Source organism: Lissotriton helveticus, chromosome 7 (assembly GCF_964261635.1).
Source record: "Lissotriton helveticus chromosome 7, aLisHel1.1, whole genome shotgun sequence".
In the NCBI taxonomy this organism is placed as follows: Eukaryota; Metazoa; Chordata; class Amphibia; order Caudata; family Salamandridae; genus Lissotriton; species Lissotriton helveticus.
This window is the reverse complement of record NC_136068.1, coordinates 1,016,546,552-1,016,568,335: the sequence shown is the minus strand read 5'-3', so window position 1 is coordinate 1,016,568,335 and position 21,784 is coordinate 1,016,546,552. Positions and strand designations below refer to the sequence as shown.

Sequence of the window (21,784 nt, the reverse complement as noted above, 5' to 3'; positions counted from 1 at the left end):
TGTAGGAATCGCAATATTTTTTGCAATTCCTACATGAATCCCGTTTTGCAAGTCCTTAATAGCGATTCCTTATGAATCGCTATTAAGGACTCGCAAAACTGGATGATGATGAATCTAGCTGTATATTGTTATAATATATGGTCAGACCAGCCACATAAACAAGTAATTTGTCAACAAGAAGCAGTAAAACACCACAGTAATCACTTTAAACATGGCAGATTATACGCAGTATACAAAAGAACTAAATCAAAACCATTCACTAGGGACCAAAATATACATTGTATCCCGGGAGTGCAACGGGCATGTGCACCAGCTTTATGCGCCTCCGGGACACATTGGTTTTACAGAAGGGGCTAGTGCGTCCCCTTCTGTAATACCGATAGTGCAGGTACACATGTAGCATTAGCCCTAGTATGAGAGGGTGTTGACTCATTTGCATGGGGGGTTTGGCCCATGCCAGTACAGACATGACCATATGCAAATCAGTCGGACCCTGTGCATCATGGGAACAGTCCAGCCCGAACTGCCAAACCATGTCTTCCCTGGACCAGAAACAAGCATCTTGGGACCGGTTTCGGGTTCATAACCCTCATCAGCCAGGCTATCTTGATCCAGTGGCAAAGTGAGGCTAAAGAACGGTGATGGATCAAACCCAGATCTGTTGACTGGATGTGAGTGTTTGATTAGTTCAAATGCTCCGTCCATCACCACCCCCTTTTGTCACCACCCACTTTTGTACCCCAGTGGCAAAGTGAGCAAGGGACCCACTTCTGGACATATCCTGCCAAATTAGGGCGAACAAAGCAAAACCAAAGGAGATGATGGACGGAGTGTTGAGCCTGAATATGTTTTTTTTATAATAACAGAGTGGCATTAAGCCGCTCTATATTTCGGGTTACCAGGGAAAGGAATTTCTCGGATGGATTTTTCACCATGAATACATTTCCACACATTTGACAAATCTCCCCAAAATTTTGCAGACCTATTCTTCCTTCCACATTCGCAGATGATGCAACGTTTTGGTGTAATTCGTCAAGGGGGTGCAAAGATAAAAGAGGGGGTGCAAAATGCATTTTGCTACCAAACATCCCGTAGACTTTAGTATTGGATGTAGTGCGAAAATGGCTAAAGAGATTTGCATGAAATGTGGCAGGATTTGACACTATGCTGTGAAGATGATCCTCTTCGTACTACAGATAAGTAAGGTATTTTTTCAGTCATAAGGTTTTTAGGCCGAGCCTGGGCAGCACATGCGCTGCTCTGCGGGATTCTGTACTGGAGTATGGAATAGAAGCCCTACCCTCTGCCCACCCATATTTGTCATTGGCTTGTGTCATTCCCCTTCGTAAATGCTGGCTTCTAATTCGTTAATATGCCTGTTAGTCCCTCCTTAGTAACGCCTTGTCTTAATTTGAAACCTCCCATGATGACTGGCCCTTTTACTTTGGTTGTTGCATGGTAAGTCTTTTTTAGTCCATAAGCACTATTTTCTTTAATGAGTTTCTCCTTCTGCAGGCACACATGCTTTCCTGCAACATTCAGCGCGTGCCATGCATGCTTTCACTTTCTGAGCAGTCCGGGACAATGGCGTCCGCTTCTTTGAAATGTAATACGTCTCGCATTCACAAGAGTTTGAGCTATTGCTTTTGTAAATGACAATGCCTTTTAATTATGTGGTAATAAGCAAAAATGATAAATAAAAGGCATTGTCATTTACAATGCCAGTAGCTTAAATTATAGCAAATGCAAGACCTTTTGCTTTGGAAATGCTTGTTTAATTCACTGATATCTGTTGTTGTGGTATTCTCTTCAAATTTTGTGGTATTTCTCAGTATTTAGCTGAAGTGCCATAGTACATAGCAATGACTGCCTCTTCAAAATCTTCTGACTTCTGCGTCACGTGTTGGTATCACATCCGTAAAGCGACACTGTGGCTGGTTTGGCATTGTGAGGAGAATAGACTCCCACATTGAGGGGACTCTCATTCATAGTGGACGACCCATCAACAGATTTATCTCGTGGAGAGTAAACACAGTGGAGAGCATTCGCGTCAGGCACATCCTCCCGGGTGTCCAGTTGAAATTATGAAGACCGGTAGAATTGGAAACTATGCACTCGACTGCCCTAGTCCTTATGAGGCCAGCAAGTAGTGTGTCTGAAACTCATCGACAGACATTTTGAGACACCATACAAAATCAAAATAATATGGAATAAATCAGTAGTACAAAAAATAAAGGGGTATGAACTTAGAAAACCTTAAGGTAGCTCCAAGATGGTGATATAATGTGGAAGGGAATGCACAATGTTAAATACTTGTGAGGAGCATCCTGGTTGATAATAAGGGCCAAGAGAGCAAGAAAAAAGAAATATATATGTTTTTGTTTTGTATGTTTAAATGTAAATATGTGTATATATATGTTGTTGTAATGTATTTGTGTATATATATTTTGAAAATACAAAAAAGATGATTTTCTTCATAGAGCGTATGGAATAAATACACTACAAAGAGACTTGAATCAGGAACATTTGTACACATATTGTTTGTTCATTAACTATAGATAATTGAAAATGTATGGAAGTTATTTAGAGATTTATATCTATAGGAAGAGTTAATTGAGGTATCACTTCTTCTTACTGTTTAGCACAATTATCTATCCCAAGGCATTGTTACTTTGTAAATTCTACAAAGGTTAAAGGCAGCCATTTTGTTTATAGGTACAATTTGGCTGTGTTCTGCATTATGCCTTCAGATCTAGGTAAGTATTAGGTTTGGTGTTTTTCCCCTACCTGCTACCACTGTGCGAAACACTACTCTATGCTATTCCACTGCACGCCAATCCTCTGTAACACACTTCACTGTATGCCACTGTACTGTACACCACTATACTGTACGCAAATGCACTCTACACTATTACACTGTAAGTTACTCCACCCTAAGGCACTCCACTCTATGCTATTCCTCTCTATGCCACTCCACTGTACACCACTCTAATTTACAGTATTCAACTGTACACCACTGCACTCTATGCCACTCTACTCTACCCCACTCTACCCCACTCCTCTCTAACCCACTCAGGCAGTCTGTTCCACTGCCTACACTGCCAGACCCCTCCATGATTCTCCACTCTATGCTAATCCACTCTACCACACTCGACTCCATACCACTCCACTACACGCTATTCCACTCCATGCCAATATACTCTACAGCACTACACTGTATGGCACACCAGTATACGGTATTCAATCAATCATGACATTTGTATAGCGTGCTACTCACCCGGAAGGGTCTCAAGGCGCTGGGGGAGAGGGGTCCGCTACTGCTGGAAAAGCCAGGTCTTGAGTAGCTTCCTGAAGGTTAGGTGGTCCTAGGTTCGCCGAAGGTGGATGGGGAGGGAGTTCCATGTCTTAGCTACCAGGTGTGAGAAGGATCTTCCTCCGGCGGTGGCTCTGCGGATGCGTGGAAAGGCGGCGAGGGCGAGGCTGGTCGACCGTGATCCTCTTGCTGACAGGGAGTCAGTGCAGGTCTCTCAGGTGGCCGGAGATGTGGCAGTGACGGGGAATGTCCAGGATGAGTCGTGCGGAGGCGTTCTGTATGCGTTGGAGTCTTTTCTGAAGTTTGGCTGTGGTTCCGGCGTAGAGGGTGTTTCCGTAGTCCAGTCGGCTGGTGACGAGTGCCTGGGTGACCGTCTTCCTGGTTTTGGTGGGGATCCATCCGAAGATCTTTCGGAGCATGCGCAGGGTGTTGAAGCACGATGATGAGACGGCGTTGACTTGTCTGGTCATCGAGAGGGAGGAGTCCAGGATGAAGCCCAGGTTGCTAGCGTGGTCCGTTGGCTTGGGAGTGGTGCCCAGGGCAGGGGGCCATCAGGAGTCGTCCCAGGCGGAGGGTGATGACCCCAGGATGAGGACTTCCGTCTTGTCTGAGTTCAGTTTCAGGCGGCTGTTCTTCATCCACTCGGCGACGTCTTTCATCCCTTCATGTAGGCTGGTTCTGGCGGTGGCTGGGTCGTTTGTGAGGTAGAGGATCAGCTGGGTGTCCTCGGCGTAGGAGATGATGTTGAGGTTGTGTTGGCGTGCGATGGCTGTGAGGGGGCTCATGTAGACGTTGAATAGGGTGGGGCTGAGTGATGATCCCTGTGGTACGCCGCAGATGACTTCTGTGGCCTCGGATCTGAACGGGGGGAGGCGGACTCTCTGGGTTCTTCCGGCAAGGAACGAGATGATCCACTCCAGTGCCTTCTCTTGGATTCCGACGTTGCTGAGGCGTTGCACTAGGGTGCGGTGGCAGACAGTGTCGAACGCTGCGGAGTAGTCCAGGAGGATGAGGGCCGCTGTTTCCCCGTTGTCGAGCAGGGATCTGATGTCGTCGGTGACTGCGATGAGGGCGGTATCGGTGCTGTGGTTGGCTCGGAAGCCGGACTGCGTGTGGTCGAGGGATCCGTTTGTCTCAAGGAAGGCGGCAAGCTGTCTGTTGACGGTCTTCTCGATGACTTTGGCAGGAAAAGGGAGGAGCGAGATGGGGCGGAAGTTCTAGAGGTCGGTGGGGTCCGCTGTTGGTTTCTTCAGGAGAGCGCTGAGTTCGGCGTGCTTCCAGCTTTCTGGGTAGGTGGCGGTGTTGAAGGAGGCGTTGATGATGTCCCGGAGATGGGGTGCGATGATGGAGTTGGCCTTGTTGAAGACGTCGTGGGGGCAGGGGTCGGTAGGGGATCCGGAGTGGATGGTGTTCATTGTGCGGGTGGTGTCTTGGGTTCTGACCGGGGTCCAGGCGCAGAGGGTGGTGATGGGTGGTGTTGGTTCGGTGGTTGGGTGCGTAGTTGGTGCGCCGAAGCTGTTGTGTATTTCGGCTATCTAGCGGTGGAAGAACGAGGCGAGTGAGTCGCAGAGGTCCTGCGAGGGAGTGATGTCGTTGTTTCCGGCGCTGGGGTTGGAGAGCTCTTTGACGATGCTGAAGAGTTCCTTGCTGTTGTAGGAGTTGTTGTCCAGTCGTTCTTTGAATGCTGTCTTTTTGGTGGTGTGGATCAGCTGGTGGTGTTTGCGGGTGGCGTGCTTCAGGGCAGTCATGTTGTCTGTGGTCTGTTCGTTGCGCCAGGCTTTCTTGAGGGTGCGGCAGTTCTTCTTGGAGTTCTTAAGTTCGTCGGTGAACCAAGGGGCTTTCTTGCTGCTGTGTCCGTTGGGAGGGGTCTTCAGTGGTGCGAGGTCGTCTGCGCAGTTGGTGATCCACTGTGTGAGGTTGTTGGCTGCTACGTTGGGGTCCGTTGTGCTCGCTGGAGGGTTCTGGCTGAGGGAGGTGGTGAGCTGATCGGCGGTGATCTTGTTCCAGTTCCTGCGAGGAACCTGTTGCGGGTGGTGGTGGGTCGTGGTTCTTCTGAAGCTGAAGTGAACGCAGCCGTGGTAAGTCCAATGAAGTCCGGTTGAATGGCTGAAGGAGATGTACTTGCTGGAGGAGAAGACTGGGTCGAGCGTGTGGCCAGCGTAGTGGGTGGGGCTGTTCACCAGTTGCTTGAGTCCGAGGTTGGCGAGGTTGTCCAGCAGGGTGGTGGTGTTGTTGTCCTTGTTGTTCTCCAGGTGGAAGTTGAGGTCTCCTAGGAGGATGTAGTCAGCGGAGGGGAGGGCGTGCAGGCTGACGAAGTCTGCGATGGCATCGCTGAATTGTGTGCGTGGTCCCAGGGGTCTGTAGATGAGGGTGCCTCTGAGGGTGGTCTTGGGGTCGGTGTATCTGGAAGTGGAGGTGTTCGGCGGTGGTGAAGGTGTCGTTGGAGCTGGTCGTGATGCGGAGGGTGTTCTTTTGTACGATGGCGATGCCTCCTCCCGTCTGGTTGACTCGGTCCCTTCTTGTGATCTTGTATCCGTCCGGGATGGCGATGGCGATGTCGGGCGCTGAGGCGGCGTTCATCCAGGTTTCCGTGAGGAAGGCGACGTCTGGTGATGTTGTGTCGAGCAGGTTCCAGATTCGACGGCGTGTCTGTGGACGGAGCGGGTGTTGAACAGGATGCACTTGAGGTGGTTGCTGCTGGTGCTCGGCTTGGCGGGTGCGGTGCAGGTCCGGCGGCAGGTGAATTTGCAGGCTTGGCAGGTGAAGGGTCCGTGGGTGCGTTTCGGGGAGGCGCGGTAGCAGGCGGGGTTCTGGCCGGAACTGAGTGCGTGGAGGGTTGCGGCGTCGTACGTTCGTCGAGTGCGCTGGCATCGACGAGGACCAGGGGTTCTGGCACTGGGCGCGGTCCAGGCACGGATGGGCGCAGACGGGCTTGACTTTGGCGCGCCTTCGGCGCACAATCTGCGTGCCCGCTGCGCGTGAACGCTGTGCGTACGCGCGGACTCTGCCATAAATGGAGAGTGTGGGGGGCGGGAGGAGGGAGGAGCAGCTGGGAGGTGAGAGCGGGGTGGCGAATGGGAGAGGGTAGAGGGAAACAGAAGGGGAGGGGGCGGGCCGTGGAGGAGCAGCGGCAGAGAGCGAGGTGGAACAGCGGGGCAAGGTGCCTGAAGCGCTAGAGCAGAGGACAGAATTAGGGGCAGAGCACAAATACGAAGATCACAATCAGGGGCACAGTAGCAGGGCAAAACACAGCGGGGAAAAAGGCAACTATGAAACTACGAAAACAAATAGTCAAATAGACAAATAGTCAGGGGGCTAAACAGAGGACACAATCAGGGCAGCAGCACAAACCACACAGCGGGAAAAGGCGGCAAATGCGAGCAGGCGGCGGCAGCAGGGGGACCGGGTGACTTTCAGGAGGAGCCACGCTGCGGGTTTGAGCGACCGACACTGACGAGGTCAGGCTAGGTCACAGCTCCCCGTCGCACGGCCACTGCCTTAAGTGTCCAGTGGGAGGGAGGAGCAGCTGGGAGGTGGGAGCAGGGTGGCGAATGGGAGAGGGTAGAGGGAAACAGAAGGAGAGGGGATGGGGCCGCGGGGAACAGCGGCAGGGAGCGGGGTGGAACATCGGGGCAAGGGGCCAGAAGCGCTAGAACAGAGGACAGAATCAGGGGCAGAGCACAAATACGAAGATCACAATCAGGGGCACAGTAGCAGGGCAAAACACAGCGGGGAAAAAGGCAACTATGAAACTACGAAAACAAATAGTCAAGTAGCCAAATAGTCAGGGGGCTAAACAGAGGACACAATCAGGGCAGCAGTACAAACCACACAGCGGGAAAATGCGGCAAATGCGAGCAGGCGGCGGCAGCAGGGGGACCGGGTGACTTTCAGGAGGAGCCACGCGGCGGGTTTGAGCGACCGGCACTGACGAGGTCAGGCTAGGTCACAGCTCCCCGTCGCACGGCCACTGCCTTAAGTGTCCAGTGGGAGGGAGGAGCAGCTGGGAGGTGGGAGCAGGGTGGCGAATGGGAGAGGGTAGAGGGAAACAGAAGATGAGGAGGCGGGGCCGCGGGGGAGCAGCGGCAGGGAGCGGGGTGGAACAGCGGGGCAAGGGTCCAGAAGCGCTAGAGCAGAGGACAGAATCAGGGGCAGAGCACAAATACGAAGATCACAATCAGGGGCACAGTAGCAGGGCAAAACACAGCGGGGAAAAAGGCAACTATGAAACTACGAAAACAAATAGTCAAATAGACAAATAGTCAGGGGGCTAAACAGAGGACACAATCAGGGCAGCAGTACAAACCACACAGCGGGAAAAGGCGGCAAATGCGAGCAGGCGGCGGCAGCAGGGGGACCGGGTGACTTTCAGGAGGAGCCATGCGGCGGGTTTGAGCGACCGGCACTGACGAGGTCAGGCTAGGTCACAGCTCCCCGTCGCACGGCCACTGCCTTAAGTGTCCAGTGGGAGGGAAGAGCAGCTGGGAGGTGGGAGCGGGGTGGCGAATGGGAGAGGGTAGAGGGAAACCGAAGGAGAGGGGGCGGGGCCGCAGGGGAGTAGCGGCAGGGAGCGGGGTGGAACAGCGGGGCAAGGGGCCAGAAGCGCTAGAGCAGAGGACAGAATCAGGGGCAGAGCACAAATACGAAGATCACAATCAGGGGCACAGTAGCAGGGCAAAACACAGCGGGGAAAAAGGCAACTATGAAACTACGAAAACAAATAGTCAAATAAACAAATAGTCAGGGGACTAAACAGAGGACACAATCAGGGCAGCAGTACAAACCACACAGCAGGAAAAGGCGGCAAATGCGAGCAGGCGGCGGCAGCAGGGGGACCGGGTGACTTTCAGGAGGAGCCACGCGGCGGGTTTGAGCGACCGGCACTGACGAGGTCAGGCTAGGTCACCTATGCCACTCCACTTTACAGTATTGTACTGTATGCTACTACACTGTACCTCACTCTACTGTACGCCACCGCACTCTACGCTCGTCAGTTCTACCCTACTCCACGCTACTCCACTGTATGCTATTACACTCTACCACACTACACTCAATACCACTCCACTATTCGTCACTTCACTGCACATTATTCTACTGTACGCCACTTAACTCTATGCCACTCTGCTCTACAACACTCCATTCTATGCTATTTCACTTTATACCACTCCACTGTACCACCCTGCACTTCACAACACTCCACACCACTCACCTCTACACCATTCTACTCTCCTACAGTACACTTTACAACATTTGCCTCCACTATACTGCACCACACTCTACTTAATTACAGTCCATACGCTGACAGTATACTGTACGATGTCAAATAAATTTCTGAAATTAAATTTAAAAAAAAGGTTAATCCTTGGTTATCATTAGGAAAACTTTATTTATTCTTCCTATACAAACCAAACTTAAAATGCACAAACCGTAGAACTTATTCAGTTGTAGTTATACCTTTAATTTATAATTTACACAACACCTTTAAATATATATATCTGTATTTCTTCTTTAGCTGCAAACAAAAGTTAAAGTACACAAATAATTATATGTCTAAACTTATAACTTTAATTTACCATTTATGCAACACCATCAAATTAATATAAATTATGCGCTTCCATTCACAGTGTACTCAGCTCGGCAGCCACACTACTTTAGGTATAACTCGCGCCGTCTCCAAGCACTGCTTTTATCCTTTTATATTTATTAGTTATATACTAGATATATATTTAGTCATATATTAGTTATACCTTATCAAATAATATTATTTATAATAATAATGACACCGTAAATAATATCTTTCGTGAGAATATAGTGCACTAGAGAATGAACACTTCAACTTGCATTCCGATTGCCAGTCTCTCATCGGAGTGTGGGAGAGAGAGAGGATTGTGCAGTGAGGAGGGCAGTCCTCGATACCACCAAGCACCGCTTTCAGTCTGCTGCTTGCCGGAATCCACCATCCAGCCAGCATCACCACCTTATAGACCAAAAGACTTCAGACCATAGAAAACACAGCAGACAGATTCTCACTGAGGGTCCCAACCCGCTCGCACATCACCCCAAAACCTAAGAGACATCCACTGGCTCCCCGTTCACAAATGCATACTCCCCAAGCTCCTCACACACACACACATACCCCTCATACCTCAATATCGCCATCAATTTTCCCAACCGATCAGTAACCTCTGCTTGGCTTGCCTCTTACTTGCACAAATCCCCCACATATGCAAAGCCAGAGTCTGCAGTTGGCCTTTCTCGTATCTCACTACTAAAGCCTATGACGACCTTCCCCTACACATCAAAGGTGCTACCTCAGTCCTTGATTTCCTCAAGAAACTGACGATTTGGCTGTTTACCTAGACCTCAGACACAACCAGTGCAACCCCATTATCAGTGCCAGAGTACCCTACCGGGTGAGTTGGATACTACAACTACACATACCATACCATACCATACCATACCATACCATACCATATAATATAATACCATGCATGGGAATTTAATCAGCCCTCTTCATCCATTGATCTGTTCAGCCCATTTCAGTGACCTGGGGCCCGATGTAGGTAATTTAATTTTACCACTTCTTAAATACCGAATCATACCGATTTGGTATTTAAGAAGTGGTAAAATGGAGGGGGGGGGGATGTAGGTATTTCAGAATTGGTAAATACCGAATCGTTGAGATTCGGTATTTACCGATTCTGTAAATACCGATTCGGTAGTGCCAATTGATTCCTATGGGCATTGAAGCCCATAGGAATCAATGGGCATTACCGATTCGGTAAATACCGATTGCAGCAAGGGTGCAGGGGGTGTCACTTTGACACCCTCTAGCACCCCAAATACAGGCATGTGTGCCATGTGGCACACAGACAGGCCCTAAGGGCATGTCTGTCTGTCACATGGCACAGGTGTACATGCACAGATGTGCATGTACACCTGTATTCGGTATTTTATCACCGAATTCTGAAGGCCTGTAGCACTGTAAACAGTGCTACCTACATCTGGAATTTACCGAATCGTTAAAATTACCGATTCGGTATTTTACAGAATTACCGATTCGGTAAATTTACAGATTGTGCAAAATATTGCCTCCTACATCTCAATCACCAAATACCGGTCGGTAACGGCCGAATTCGGCCGTTACCGACCGTTATTTGGTGACCTACATCGGGCCCTAGATCTCTATTTTATATGCTTCATTATTTTTGTGCATTTTACAAATAACAAAAGTTGGAAGTGTTGAACTAAGAGTTGGTGATTAATAATTAGCAGATCTATCCATGTTGGGGGTTATACCTCTTCCACCGAATCTTCCATTTTGTTTTGAGGCACCCCTTACTGAGCAACTTGTTTCACCACGTTTATGTTGTATTTTTTTTTAAACAATCTATCCATGCCCCTGAACCCTTCTTCATTATTAAGACCTCTTTTTGATCTCCACGATTTTGCTGTGTCCCTTTTAGCCACCAAGTCCGGCATACCCATCAGCATCCTTTTGCTCTGTATCCCTACTGCCTTGCCTCAAACATCCAGCAGCATTAATTTTGGTTATACTGGTCGAGTCAAAAGTTGTGTGAAGGTAGCACACTGAGCACAAATGGCAGTGGTTATAAAATGAACAATCAGCACCTCCGTAATGTTTGCAAAGTATTAAAGAATATCGTATATATGGGTGCTCAATACAAAACACTGTGCCACTTATTCAGTGTTGCCCCATATGAGGAAAACCAAGATTCCCCTATATATATATGAATTCAAATTATGCAATATAGAGCACAGCAAAATTGTTTTAGAAACTGACTCTGTTGTCAGTCAATTTTAATTTCAAACAAGCAAATGGGAAAAGCAACTGTGTGCACAGACTAATATGGTCCAAATACAAGACAATACAAATGGAATAGTGTTCGTATATGAAATGTAAATCAAGCTTATAATATTGTTAAAATGTTGTAGTCACGTTGATGCAGACAGCCTAGTCTTTGTGTTTGTCATGTCTTGCCAGTATTTTTTCATAATGGGCAATTCCAAGTCCATAATGTTGAGGCGCATGTGGTGTAATAGATTTAGTGTAAATAGTTGACTTGAAGCAACCGCAATCAGGTTGATTTCACCAGTTTGTGGAACCATCAATGCCTCTCTCCAGTCTGCTTCACAGGTTGCCCTAGGCTCTGTTTCCATTTGTCCCCTAGATACCATAGGGTATTAAAAGAGTTGCATATTAGTGTTTTAGGGATTGTCTCTCTTCACTGATAGTGATCTCATTTTGCTTGGGCACACGTTCACATGAGTCTAAAAAGTAGGTCACCTCTGTGAATGGCTGGTGAGAAAATATCTGCTTTCATTCCATTTTTTTAGATCACGGCTAAGCGCGCGGAAGCGCGTTCTCGCCGAAGACCTTTTGTCGGCGTGTCTGCTTTCCAGGAGACAATCCTGGCCGCACGCATCTCCAAAAAAGCTATCGGCGCAGGCCACACGCGCGCGAACGCGCTTGCCGTGGCCGTCTCCTGGGAAGCGCAAACATACACAGGCACACCTCCCCCTGCACGCATGCGCACACACACACGAGCGCACATACACGCACGCACACAGAGACACTCCCCCCACCCCCGCCGTCGCACACATATACACACACACACGCGCGCGCACACACACACACACACACACACGAGCGCCCCATCCCAACTAAGGCCCACGTACTGCCAATCCGGTGTTCTGTCGGTGTTCTGTCGCCTCCGCGGGGTTCTCCTTCGGGCATGGGAGCCCCGCGTCACCACTGCTCCTCGGACCAGGAACTCCGTTGGCGCGGGTTTTGCGCACAAGACGGAAGTCCCGCCCCCACGCTAGATTTCATTTTCGAGTGCGTGCGCACATATTGCAGTCATTGGCCATTTTAAGAAGGGCTTGCTCTCCTGTTCAGCAGCTCTGTCGCTCTGCTTTCGTATCTCATCACGGGGTCTCCTTTCAGCCTTGCAAGTAAGTGCCTGAAACACAGGCATGCTCGTAATGTAATTCATTTGTGTTTCACGTATTTCTCGTTTTAACGGCATGCCTAATTGATTCCCCTTTTCATCTTAAAGCAAAGAACTCAATTATGAGGGTTTTAGCCATTATCCAGCACTTGATGCCCAGCCCTGTATGCCCCTAGAGGGCTTAAGATGCAGTTTCTGTGGTATGGTGCTGTGTACCTTCATTCTGGCTGGTAATGGTATTTTCTGTCTGGGCTCGTGCCACTCTGAGACCACATTTAATGGCGCAGTATTTTATAATAAAGAGCAGTCGATCGAACTCAGACATTGTATCCGCTTCTGCTAACGGTCTAGTTGTAAAGGCGAGATTGTGGCCTCTTGCATTTAGGGCAGCTCAGCTCCTTGTCTGCATTTTCATTTATTTTCTGTTCGTGGGCGGCTCAGCTGGATTTTGCTTGCACGATTTGAAAAAAGTGAAAGCACCGTACACTCTTTCCTTTATTCATTGTGGGACCCTCTTGTCTAGTCTGACATATTAGGTTCAGCACCAGTCTCGCAATGTGTGTGTAAAGGGACTTGTTAATTTTGTGTGTTCTATTATGGCCTTTTTTGGCATGACATTTAAAAGGGCAGCACCCTGTAGCATCCTTACGCAGTTGCGCCCATAGCCGCCTCCTTAAGCCACTTTCTCCTGTGTATCTACATTCCGATATCGTAAATCGAAGTGCCTGGGGATTGGAGACAAAAACATGTTTGTATTTAGTATTTGTACTTTATTTGTATCTTTTTTGACCTAGCAGTTAAAGCATATCTTGTTTCATTGATTGGTATGTAAACTGTGCTTGGTAGTCTCCATTGGCTCTCCAAATGTTCTTCCCGGAGATTATGGGGTGCCTGCTGATCCCTGTTGCAATACAAGGCAATAAAGCATCGTGTAGATCTGCTGACAGGGTAGATTTGGACTCCTGTGTATCTGAGCGATGGAGCTCCTAGTTTAGTATGGGTCATGTCTTTGTAATAAATTGAAGCATAGTCTTTTAGATCCTTTAAATGTACATAGGTTGTCACTATGGATTGCATGCTTTTCAACCTAAAATTTTCCTTAAGGCTTTATAGGTCGAGCCTGAGCAGCGCATGCATTGCTCTGCGAGGCATGCTGGATTGAATTGGGGGTTTGTAGCTCCTCCCACTCTCCACCCATATTTTTAATTGGCTTGTCCTCCTTTTTAAATGTTGGCTTCTGAATCATTATTCGCCTTGTTAGTCCCTCCTTAGTACCGCCTTGTCTTCATTTGAAATCTCCCATAAGGACTAGCCGTTTTACTTCTGTTGGTGCACGGTGATGTTTTATTTTGTCTATAAGCACTATTTAATTTAGTGGGTTTAGCCCTACTGCAGGCATGATGTGTTCTTTCTTCACCGCAGTCCTCTGCTTCCCGCCTTCGCCACTTCTCTGCAAACGCCGGTCGAACTCCTTCTCTCGCCTTCCATTCCTCTCTGGTGACGATGCACACTGTTGGTTGTACTTCCTCTGCTTTATCCAATGAAGCTGCACTGATGTCAGGTGGGGGCGGGTCCTCTCCATACTTGAACACCCAGTTAAAGGCACCTTCCATATTTTCATCCTCCTGTGCTTGCCATATAGGTGTGTCACCGCTCCACTTTTTCTGTGGGGAATGGACCGAAGGTAACAATGGGGGTATAGCAGTCCACCATTCCCTATTAGGGGAGTCTTGGATGGCCAGCGTGTCTTCCTGGTCACAGCAAGACAGAATCATTAAATCCGTGGCATATAGATCAGGAAGGGTAGCATGCTGCTGCGGGTGAAATGGAAAATGGGAGGGCGGTGCAGGGGGGGGCATATTCTGACCTCACTGGGCATCCGGTAATTGAGTGCTAGCACGAGGCACTGCGCAGACCGGCCTGTTTGTGAACAGAATGTTCACAAAGTTAATGCTTGCATTGAAAGTAGCAAGACTACTTTTCCTCTGTTGTCAAAATATAGTTCTAGGTCCAGCCTTTGGTTACCATAGTTGAAATGTTGCCCAGGACTGCATCATCAGAGCTGTGTGAATAATAACAGCTGCGAGCCCATGCGTGAGGTGCATCATCAGAGCTTTGTGAATAATAACAGCTGTGAGCCCCGTGCCTGAGGTGCATCATCAGAGCTGTGTGAATAATAACTGTCAGCCCCGTGCCTGAGGTGCATCATCAGAGCTGTGTGAATAATAACTGCGTCAGCCTTGTGCCTGAGGTGCATCATAAGAGCTGTGTGAATAATAACAGCGGTGAGCCCCGTGCCTAAGGTGCATCAGCAGGGCTGTGTGAATAATAACTGCCAGCAGCCCCGTGCTGAGGTGCATCATCAGAGCTGTGTGAATAATAACTGCGTCAGCCCTGTGCCTGAGGTGCATCATAAAAGCTGGGTGAATAATAACAGCTGTGAGCCCCGTGCCTGAGGTCCATCATCAGGGCTGTGTGAAAAATAATTGCCGGCAGCCCCGTGCTGAGGTGCATCATCAGAGCTGTGTGAATAATAACTGCGTCAGCCCCTTGCTGAGGTGCATCATCAGAGCTGTGTGAATAATAACTGCGTCAGCCCCGTGCTGAGGTGCATCATCAGAGCTGTGTGAATAATAAGAGCTGTGAGCCCGTGCCTGAGGTGCATCATCAGAGCTGTGTGAATAATAACTGCGTCAGCCCCGTGCTGAGGTGCATCATCAGAGCTGTGTGAATAATAACAGCTGTGAGCCCGTGCCTGAGGTGCATCATCAGAGCTGTGTGAATAATAACTGCGTCAGCCCCGTGCGTGAGGTGCATCATCAGAGCGGTGTGAATAATAACAGCTGTGAGCCCGTGCCTGAGGTGCATCATCAGAGCTGTGTGAATAATAACTGCGTCAGCCCCGTGCGTGAGGTGCATCATCAGAGCTGTGTGAATAATAACGGCTGTGAGCAACAGCATACTCTTGCACACACCCTCACTGCTCACCAATTCAAAGTTTGCTAAAAATGTTATGCAACGCATTCTCATACACAATGCCAATAACTCAAACTTTAATGCTGCGAGACCTATTGCATTGTAAATGCTTGTTGTATTTATTTTTGTGATAGGGTGTCTTTTTGTTGTAATGCCTATTGAATATTTTGAAAACATATAAAAAAAACTTCACAGGCTTGTTCTGTGTATGAATGAAACTTGTGCTGAGTCCTCCTATGTTACACCTCTTCCTTGCATGCACTGCTTCTGTCTATGGTCAACCTGATCTATGTTTGATGGAATCTTGGACTGCTGCTCTCTATGTGACAGAGGTGGGCCAGAGCTGAACGAAGGGTCTGGCTGGGCTTTAAGAGCCCGTGCATGAGCCTAGCCATGCAAATGTTTGCCATGCAATTCATGCAACAAACATCATGTAAAAATAAGATGAAGTCAAAGAGGTGTGTTTCTTTAACAAGCCATGCAGAAGTGTTTCTACATACTACAGCAGATAAAATCACGCCTTTGAAAGGTATCCATTAAAAGTGATAGCTTGAACTTGAAAACATTCATGTCCACTTGCTCTGCTGACAATTCTATTTGTGAACTAATGCCAGTCATTTATTGTGTGGCCTAGATTCTTATTATACACAGAACAATGTTATAGTGTATTGAATCAAACACAAGTGAAATATTTGCCTGGGATCACACAGTTTGGTCACATGCAGAAGGCACACTTGATCCCAGGTTTTCTGATTTCACATTGTGCAGTTCAGCCACTAGATGATTCTTTCTTTCTTTCTTTCTCCTGTTGTACGTAAGAGCTTACTGCTTTATCTTAAAATCATGGCATTTGCGGTTAGAGCATTGGTGATAGGCAGGTGCCACATGGAATGTTAGCTCGTTTTGGGCTTGAAGGTCCAAGAGAATGTCAAACTAGGCCAGAGACAGTCTTCTGGCTTGAGCCTCCAGTGGCTTGTCCACACTACTATGCGGTTCTGGTTCTGTGTATCTTAATAAGCTTACAGTACACACCCCAAAATAATTGACTTTATCTGTGTTTCTATTTTCTTTTCTAGCTTCGGCCCCCTGGAACGCTCTGCAGGAAGGAGTCCAGACCCTGTGACCTCCCTGAGTACTGTACGGGAAAGTCTGCCTTCTGTCCCCCCAACTCCTACCAGCTAGATGGCACTGCCTGCCAGGAAGGCCGAGCCTACTGCTACAGTGGCATGTGTTTGACACATCAACATCAGTGCACACAACTGTGGGGACAAGGTAAAAAATGTAAATATAACTCTACAACTTCAGGTCCACAGAAGACATTGATTCAGAGGCTAGGGCTCCCTCAAAGCATTTAGTATTGTGTTTTGGTAAGGCCAGACCAGATCCCCTGGTCACCATGAAGGCCTCTGCTAGGAGTCTGACAAACTCATGTCCTTTTGATGGCTTCACTACGTGGCCTAGGCTAGGACAGGCTGGACAAGAATGATGGACTCCCACAGAACACACCTCAAGGGGTCAAAGACCCTTCATCTTAGCCTCTAATGAGCTGTTTAGGACAGCCAGAAACAAGAATTTTGGTCTTATGATAGTCCTATCACGTCAGTGCCTCTGGATTGATGTAGGGTCCTAAGTCCTCCATGGCACCGGTGATGGGCCTACATAGGCTGTGATGTTCTGTGATACTGCTTCTTACAACCAGTCTACTCAGCACATGTCCCACTCCTTTTCTCACTGTTATTATCCTGCAATCAGCACTTTAAAGATCTGATGAGCCCTCATCTCGGCCATCAACCACAGAAGTAGACATTCCATTAACAGCGTAAAAACATTCCCCATGAAGTGGCCCGATCACAGTTTCTTCCCTGCAAGGTGTTCCCTCTCAATCTCCACCCAAATCATTTGCGCCTGTTGCCTGATCCCCCCAAACGTACCAAGGCAGGTGGGCAGGGGATCCCTCGGCTGTGTTCGATGTATGTATGAAATGGGGTCCAAGTCTTTTCATATCTGGGTATGGTGTACCGTACCAGTTTGTCTTCAAGTTGCATGGATGTTCCAGACTTTAGTCCACCACATGCTAGCGTTAGTGTAGTCAGCAGTAGCCAATGCTGTGCCGTTACCAGGCGAGCCACCCACAGTAGTGGTGTGAGTTGTCTGGTCACAGAGGGGGGAGTGGGGATAATCCTTTGTCATCCATCAAGCCCATCAGGGCCAGCACTGGCTGTATGGTGAGGGATACAGTAGTAATATTCCAACCTCCAGACCTGCTGTGTATACGTTCACTTCCGCCACATATGCAAGTATGTCCCCCTTGCTCCACAACCCGTCCAGGACGTATTGGAGGCATTCAGCATGGCTTTTTAACAGACTGGTATCATGTACTAGTGGAACATTATTTTCAAGGCATTTGTCGTATGTTTTGGGCAGCATGAAGAGCGTGCAGCCTGTCTCCACGTTAAAATCCAATTTCCCCCAATCAGTTCTGGACCTTACCAAACCCTAGTATGAGCTTATTTTTGTACTGAGTACATAATCCTGTTCTAACTCTTAATTTGAGGCACACTAAGTATGCTGGGACACCAAGGGGTTTATTTACAAGGGGATAATGCCACCAAAACTTCATTTTTAGTGATGCTCTGGTGGGGCTATGCCCTTCCCCATATTTACAAAGCGGCGCTAAGCCACTTTGAGTGGCTTAATGCAGCCTTGTAAGTACGGCCCCTTTACAGGCATCACTTTGCGTGAAAGGGGCATGAAAGGTGTATGCAATGGGTGTTGCTGTGGGTGTTCCACCGCAACACCCACATGCTTTTTGACGCTGCCCCAGATTTAAAGGGATGTGCAAATCTGAGGCATTGCCAAAAATGAACGCTATATAGTAAATAACAGGCGTTAGAATGGGGCAACGAAGAGAATTACTTTTATTTCTCCTCGTTTTGCTTTTTCTATGTGCAGTACACATTAAAACAGCAAATCACTATGAATGAGTCGTCCCTTCCTACACATACACAATCATTAAATAATGACGCTTTGCTACTTCTATGTGTGCTGCAGAATGCAGCACACATAGAAGTAACAAATCGCCATAATTGATGTTCTTTACATCACAGGCAGCCTTGCAGTATGGTGCAAGGCTGCCTGCGCTGGCCCTAGGCAGCAAGTTTTAGCACCAGTGCTAGGGAAAACACAGGGGCGCGACGTATTGTTGTAAATAAAGCCCATCCCTGCGTTTTGGAAATGTTGGAGCGTGACGCTGCCAAATTTGGCGCAGCTCTGTGCTCCGACATTTTCCTTGTAAATATGCTCTACAATCTTAAGCACTCTGGCACGCCTTATGGGGTAATAGTCTGCGCTATATAAAAACCCTCAAATAAAAGAAATAAATAATTTGTGATACACTCATTCCATTTTAGCTAATAATTGACTGAAATATAAGAGATCTCTTATACAGCAATCAAGAAGGGTTACCTCTAAAAAGCTCTTGGACAGACAATGTAATGAATGCACAGCAGGGCCAGGGGTTTAAAGCAGACTAGAACACAGGCAGAGACTGCTACGATGGATAACCCACACAGGAGGAAACAACTTGCCATGGCAGAAGACACATAATGAGACAGTGCACAGTGAATCTAGTGACAGGGAAAGGTCTATGAAAATCATACAGCTGTTGGCGTCGATTCATATAGAAAGAGGCACCCGGCACAGATGTTGAGGCAGTAGGTGCAGTAAGACTGGACACAAAAAGTAGTTCAATGCGCATGTAGGACTGAAGGGAGGTATAAAGAATAAGGAAGCCACATCTAAACTACTGTTTCTGTCACCTAGGAGCAAGACCCGCCCCTGACGTCTGCTTCCAGAAGGTCAACGCCGCAGGAGACACCTACGGAAACTGTGGCAAAGACATCAACGGGCGATACAGGACGTGTGCTTCAGTGTGAGTGGTTCTTCATACTGATCCAAAATTATTCAGGAGTTCCTAGAGTGGAAGTGAATGTCTGAAATGTCAGCTATTGCTCAACAGGTCTTTAGCTCAGGAGTAATAATATTGGGAGTACTTTCTAAGTATAACTTTCATATCTATCTATCCATCTGTCTATCTATCTGTCTGTCTACCATCTATCTATCTATCTATCTATCTATCCATCCATCCATCCATCCGCCCGCCCGCCCGCCCGTCCGTCCGTCCGTCCGTCCGTCCGTCCGTCCGTCCGTCCGTCTGTCTGTCTGTCTGTCTGTCTATCTATCTATCTATCTATTTATCTATCGATCTTTGGTAGAGCATCACCTTATCCTAGGTTTAAGGGTTCTATATATCTGACCATATGTCTGTCCTCCTTGTCAGTTGCTCCTCTGTCCTGCTCTGTCTCATCATGTCTCTATGGTTTCTTCATTTCACGCTCTGGTGTTCTCTTCTCCAGTTTCTCTCATGTCCTATCACTCTGGTATTCTTTTCTCCACCGGAGCGAAAAGTAACAACCAAGGCACTTGAAGAACAAATTGATAATATCACAAATGAGGAAGGAGTGTAAGTAGGTCTGAATTCAAATTTTATTACTAATCGAATTAAAAAAGAGATCACAAACACTAGTACAGATTATATATATAAAAAAGACTTTAAAAAGGGGAGAAATAAACAATTCAAAAAATTATCAGCAAAAGAAACATTCAAAGCATATTTATGAAATCTTAAACAAATTAATTCTCAGACATAAAATGAAAGAATTATAAAACTGTGGCATTAACAAATAAGTTCTCTACGCGCGTTTCGGCGACCAGCGCCTTCTTCTGGAGTTGCCACGTATATCATAAATAGAGCATCAAGAAGGCTCCTCTGCTAAACTACGAATTGGGAACCATCTTTTATAATTCTTTCATTTTATGTCTGAGAATTAATTTGTTTAAGATTTCATAAATATGCTTTGAATGTTTCTTTTGCTGATAATTTTTTGAAGTGTTTATTTCTCCCCTTTTTAAAGTCTTTTTTATATATATAATCTGTACTAGTGTTTGTGATCTCTTTTTTAATTCGATTAGTAATAAAATTTGAATTCAGACCTACTTACACTCCTTCCTCATTTGTGATATTATCAATTTGTTCTTCAAGTGCCTTGGTTGTTACTTTTCGCTCTGTTAATCCCTGACCTAGGACTTATAGTATCAATTTGTTCAGGGGGTCCTTGATACCTTTACGCAATTCTTTTCTCCACCAGCTGCTGCTTCCGCTACAATATTTTCCTCTCCTCCAATCATTGGTCTCTGCCTTGCTGTTCTCCTTTCTTTATCCCACTCCTTCTTTGGTACTCTTCTCTGTTGACCCTCCTCTGTGTCTGGTATTTTCAGGTTCTCTCATTTCCTTCTGTTATTTTCTCTTCCCTTTCTTTTGAGGTGGTTGTTCTCTTCTTTGCTTGTCTCTTTCATGACTGTTCTGAGCCCTGTCCTCCTTCTCTGGTGGGTTCCTCTCCTTTCTCATATTTCTCTTTCTCATGACATGTTTCCTGCTCGCCTCCAGTGATGCTAGGTGTGGAAAGATCCAGTGCCAGAGTTCTGCCTCAAAGCCCCTGGATGCCAATGCTGTTGCCATCGATACAACTGTCACGCAGGAGGGAAAGCGCATCCGGTGTCGTGGGACGCACGTGTACCGCACAGTGGATGAGGATGTGGACACCCTGGACCAAAGTGATATCCTGGACCCTGGCCTGGTGATGACTGGAACAAAGTGTGGGGACAATCACGTGGGTATATGTGTGGACATTCAATCAGTAACATTCAGACGCAGGCCCCCTTCTTGGTGTGCTACGTTTGTTGTGTGTCGTGCTAAAATAAAATTAATACTTTATTTAGGGTATTTATAAAGTATATACCTGACCACAGGGAACAATAAAATGCTTTAGATAGTACTGGGAGTATGAGCCAGATGTGTGGCTAGCATGAGTGAGCAAGGTTGTAAGTTTCAGGGTTGCTAGAATACAATAAAATGTTGGGGATGGAGTGTGGACTGGCAGCAGAGGGGAGTTGAGATCCTGAGCATTGCAGGCAGGCTGAGATGCAGACGCAGTAGAATAGCAGTTATTGGGAGCAGAGGGAAGGTGAGATCCTGAAGCATTGCAGGCAGGCTGAGATGCAGACGCAGTAGAATAGCAGTTATTGGGAGCAGAGGGAAGGTGAGATCCTGAGCATTGCAGGCAGGCTGAGATGCAGACGCAGTAGAATACCAGTTATTGGGAGCAGAGGGAAGGTGAGATCCTGAGCATTGCAGGCAGGCTGAGATGCAGACGCAGTAGAATAGCAGTTATTGGGAGCAGAGGGAAGGTGAGATCCTGAGCATTGCAGGCAGGCTGAGATGCAGACGCAGTAGAATAGCAGTTATTGGGAGTAGAGGGAAGGTGAGATCCTGAAGCATTGCAGGCAGGCTGAGATGCAGACGCAGTAGAATAGCAGTTATTGGGAGCAGAGGGAAGGTGAGATCCTGAGCATTGCAGGCAGGCTGAGATGCAGACGCAGTAGAATAGCAGTTATTGGGAGCAGA

The 21,784-nt window shown here is 47.5% G+C and overlaps 1 protein-coding gene across 1 annotated transcript in view; it reads left to right on the top strand.

Moving 5' to 3' along the window:
* The window catches only part of ADAM19 (ADAM metallopeptidase domain 19), a 353,591-nt gene that overhangs the window by 261,470 nt on the left and 70,337 nt on the right, over nucleotides 1-21,784 (top strand). The window contains exons 14-16 of the mRNA XM_078653717.1: nucleotides 16,338-16,533; nucleotides 19,084-19,192; nucleotides 20,768-20,990. Of these exons, the coding sequence (XP_078509843.1) occupies nucleotides 16,338-16,533; nucleotides 19,084-19,192; nucleotides 20,768-20,990 (528 nt within the window). The remainder of the gene's footprint in view (nucleotides 1-16,337; nucleotides 16,534-19,083; nucleotides 19,193-20,767; nucleotides 20,991-21,784) is intronic.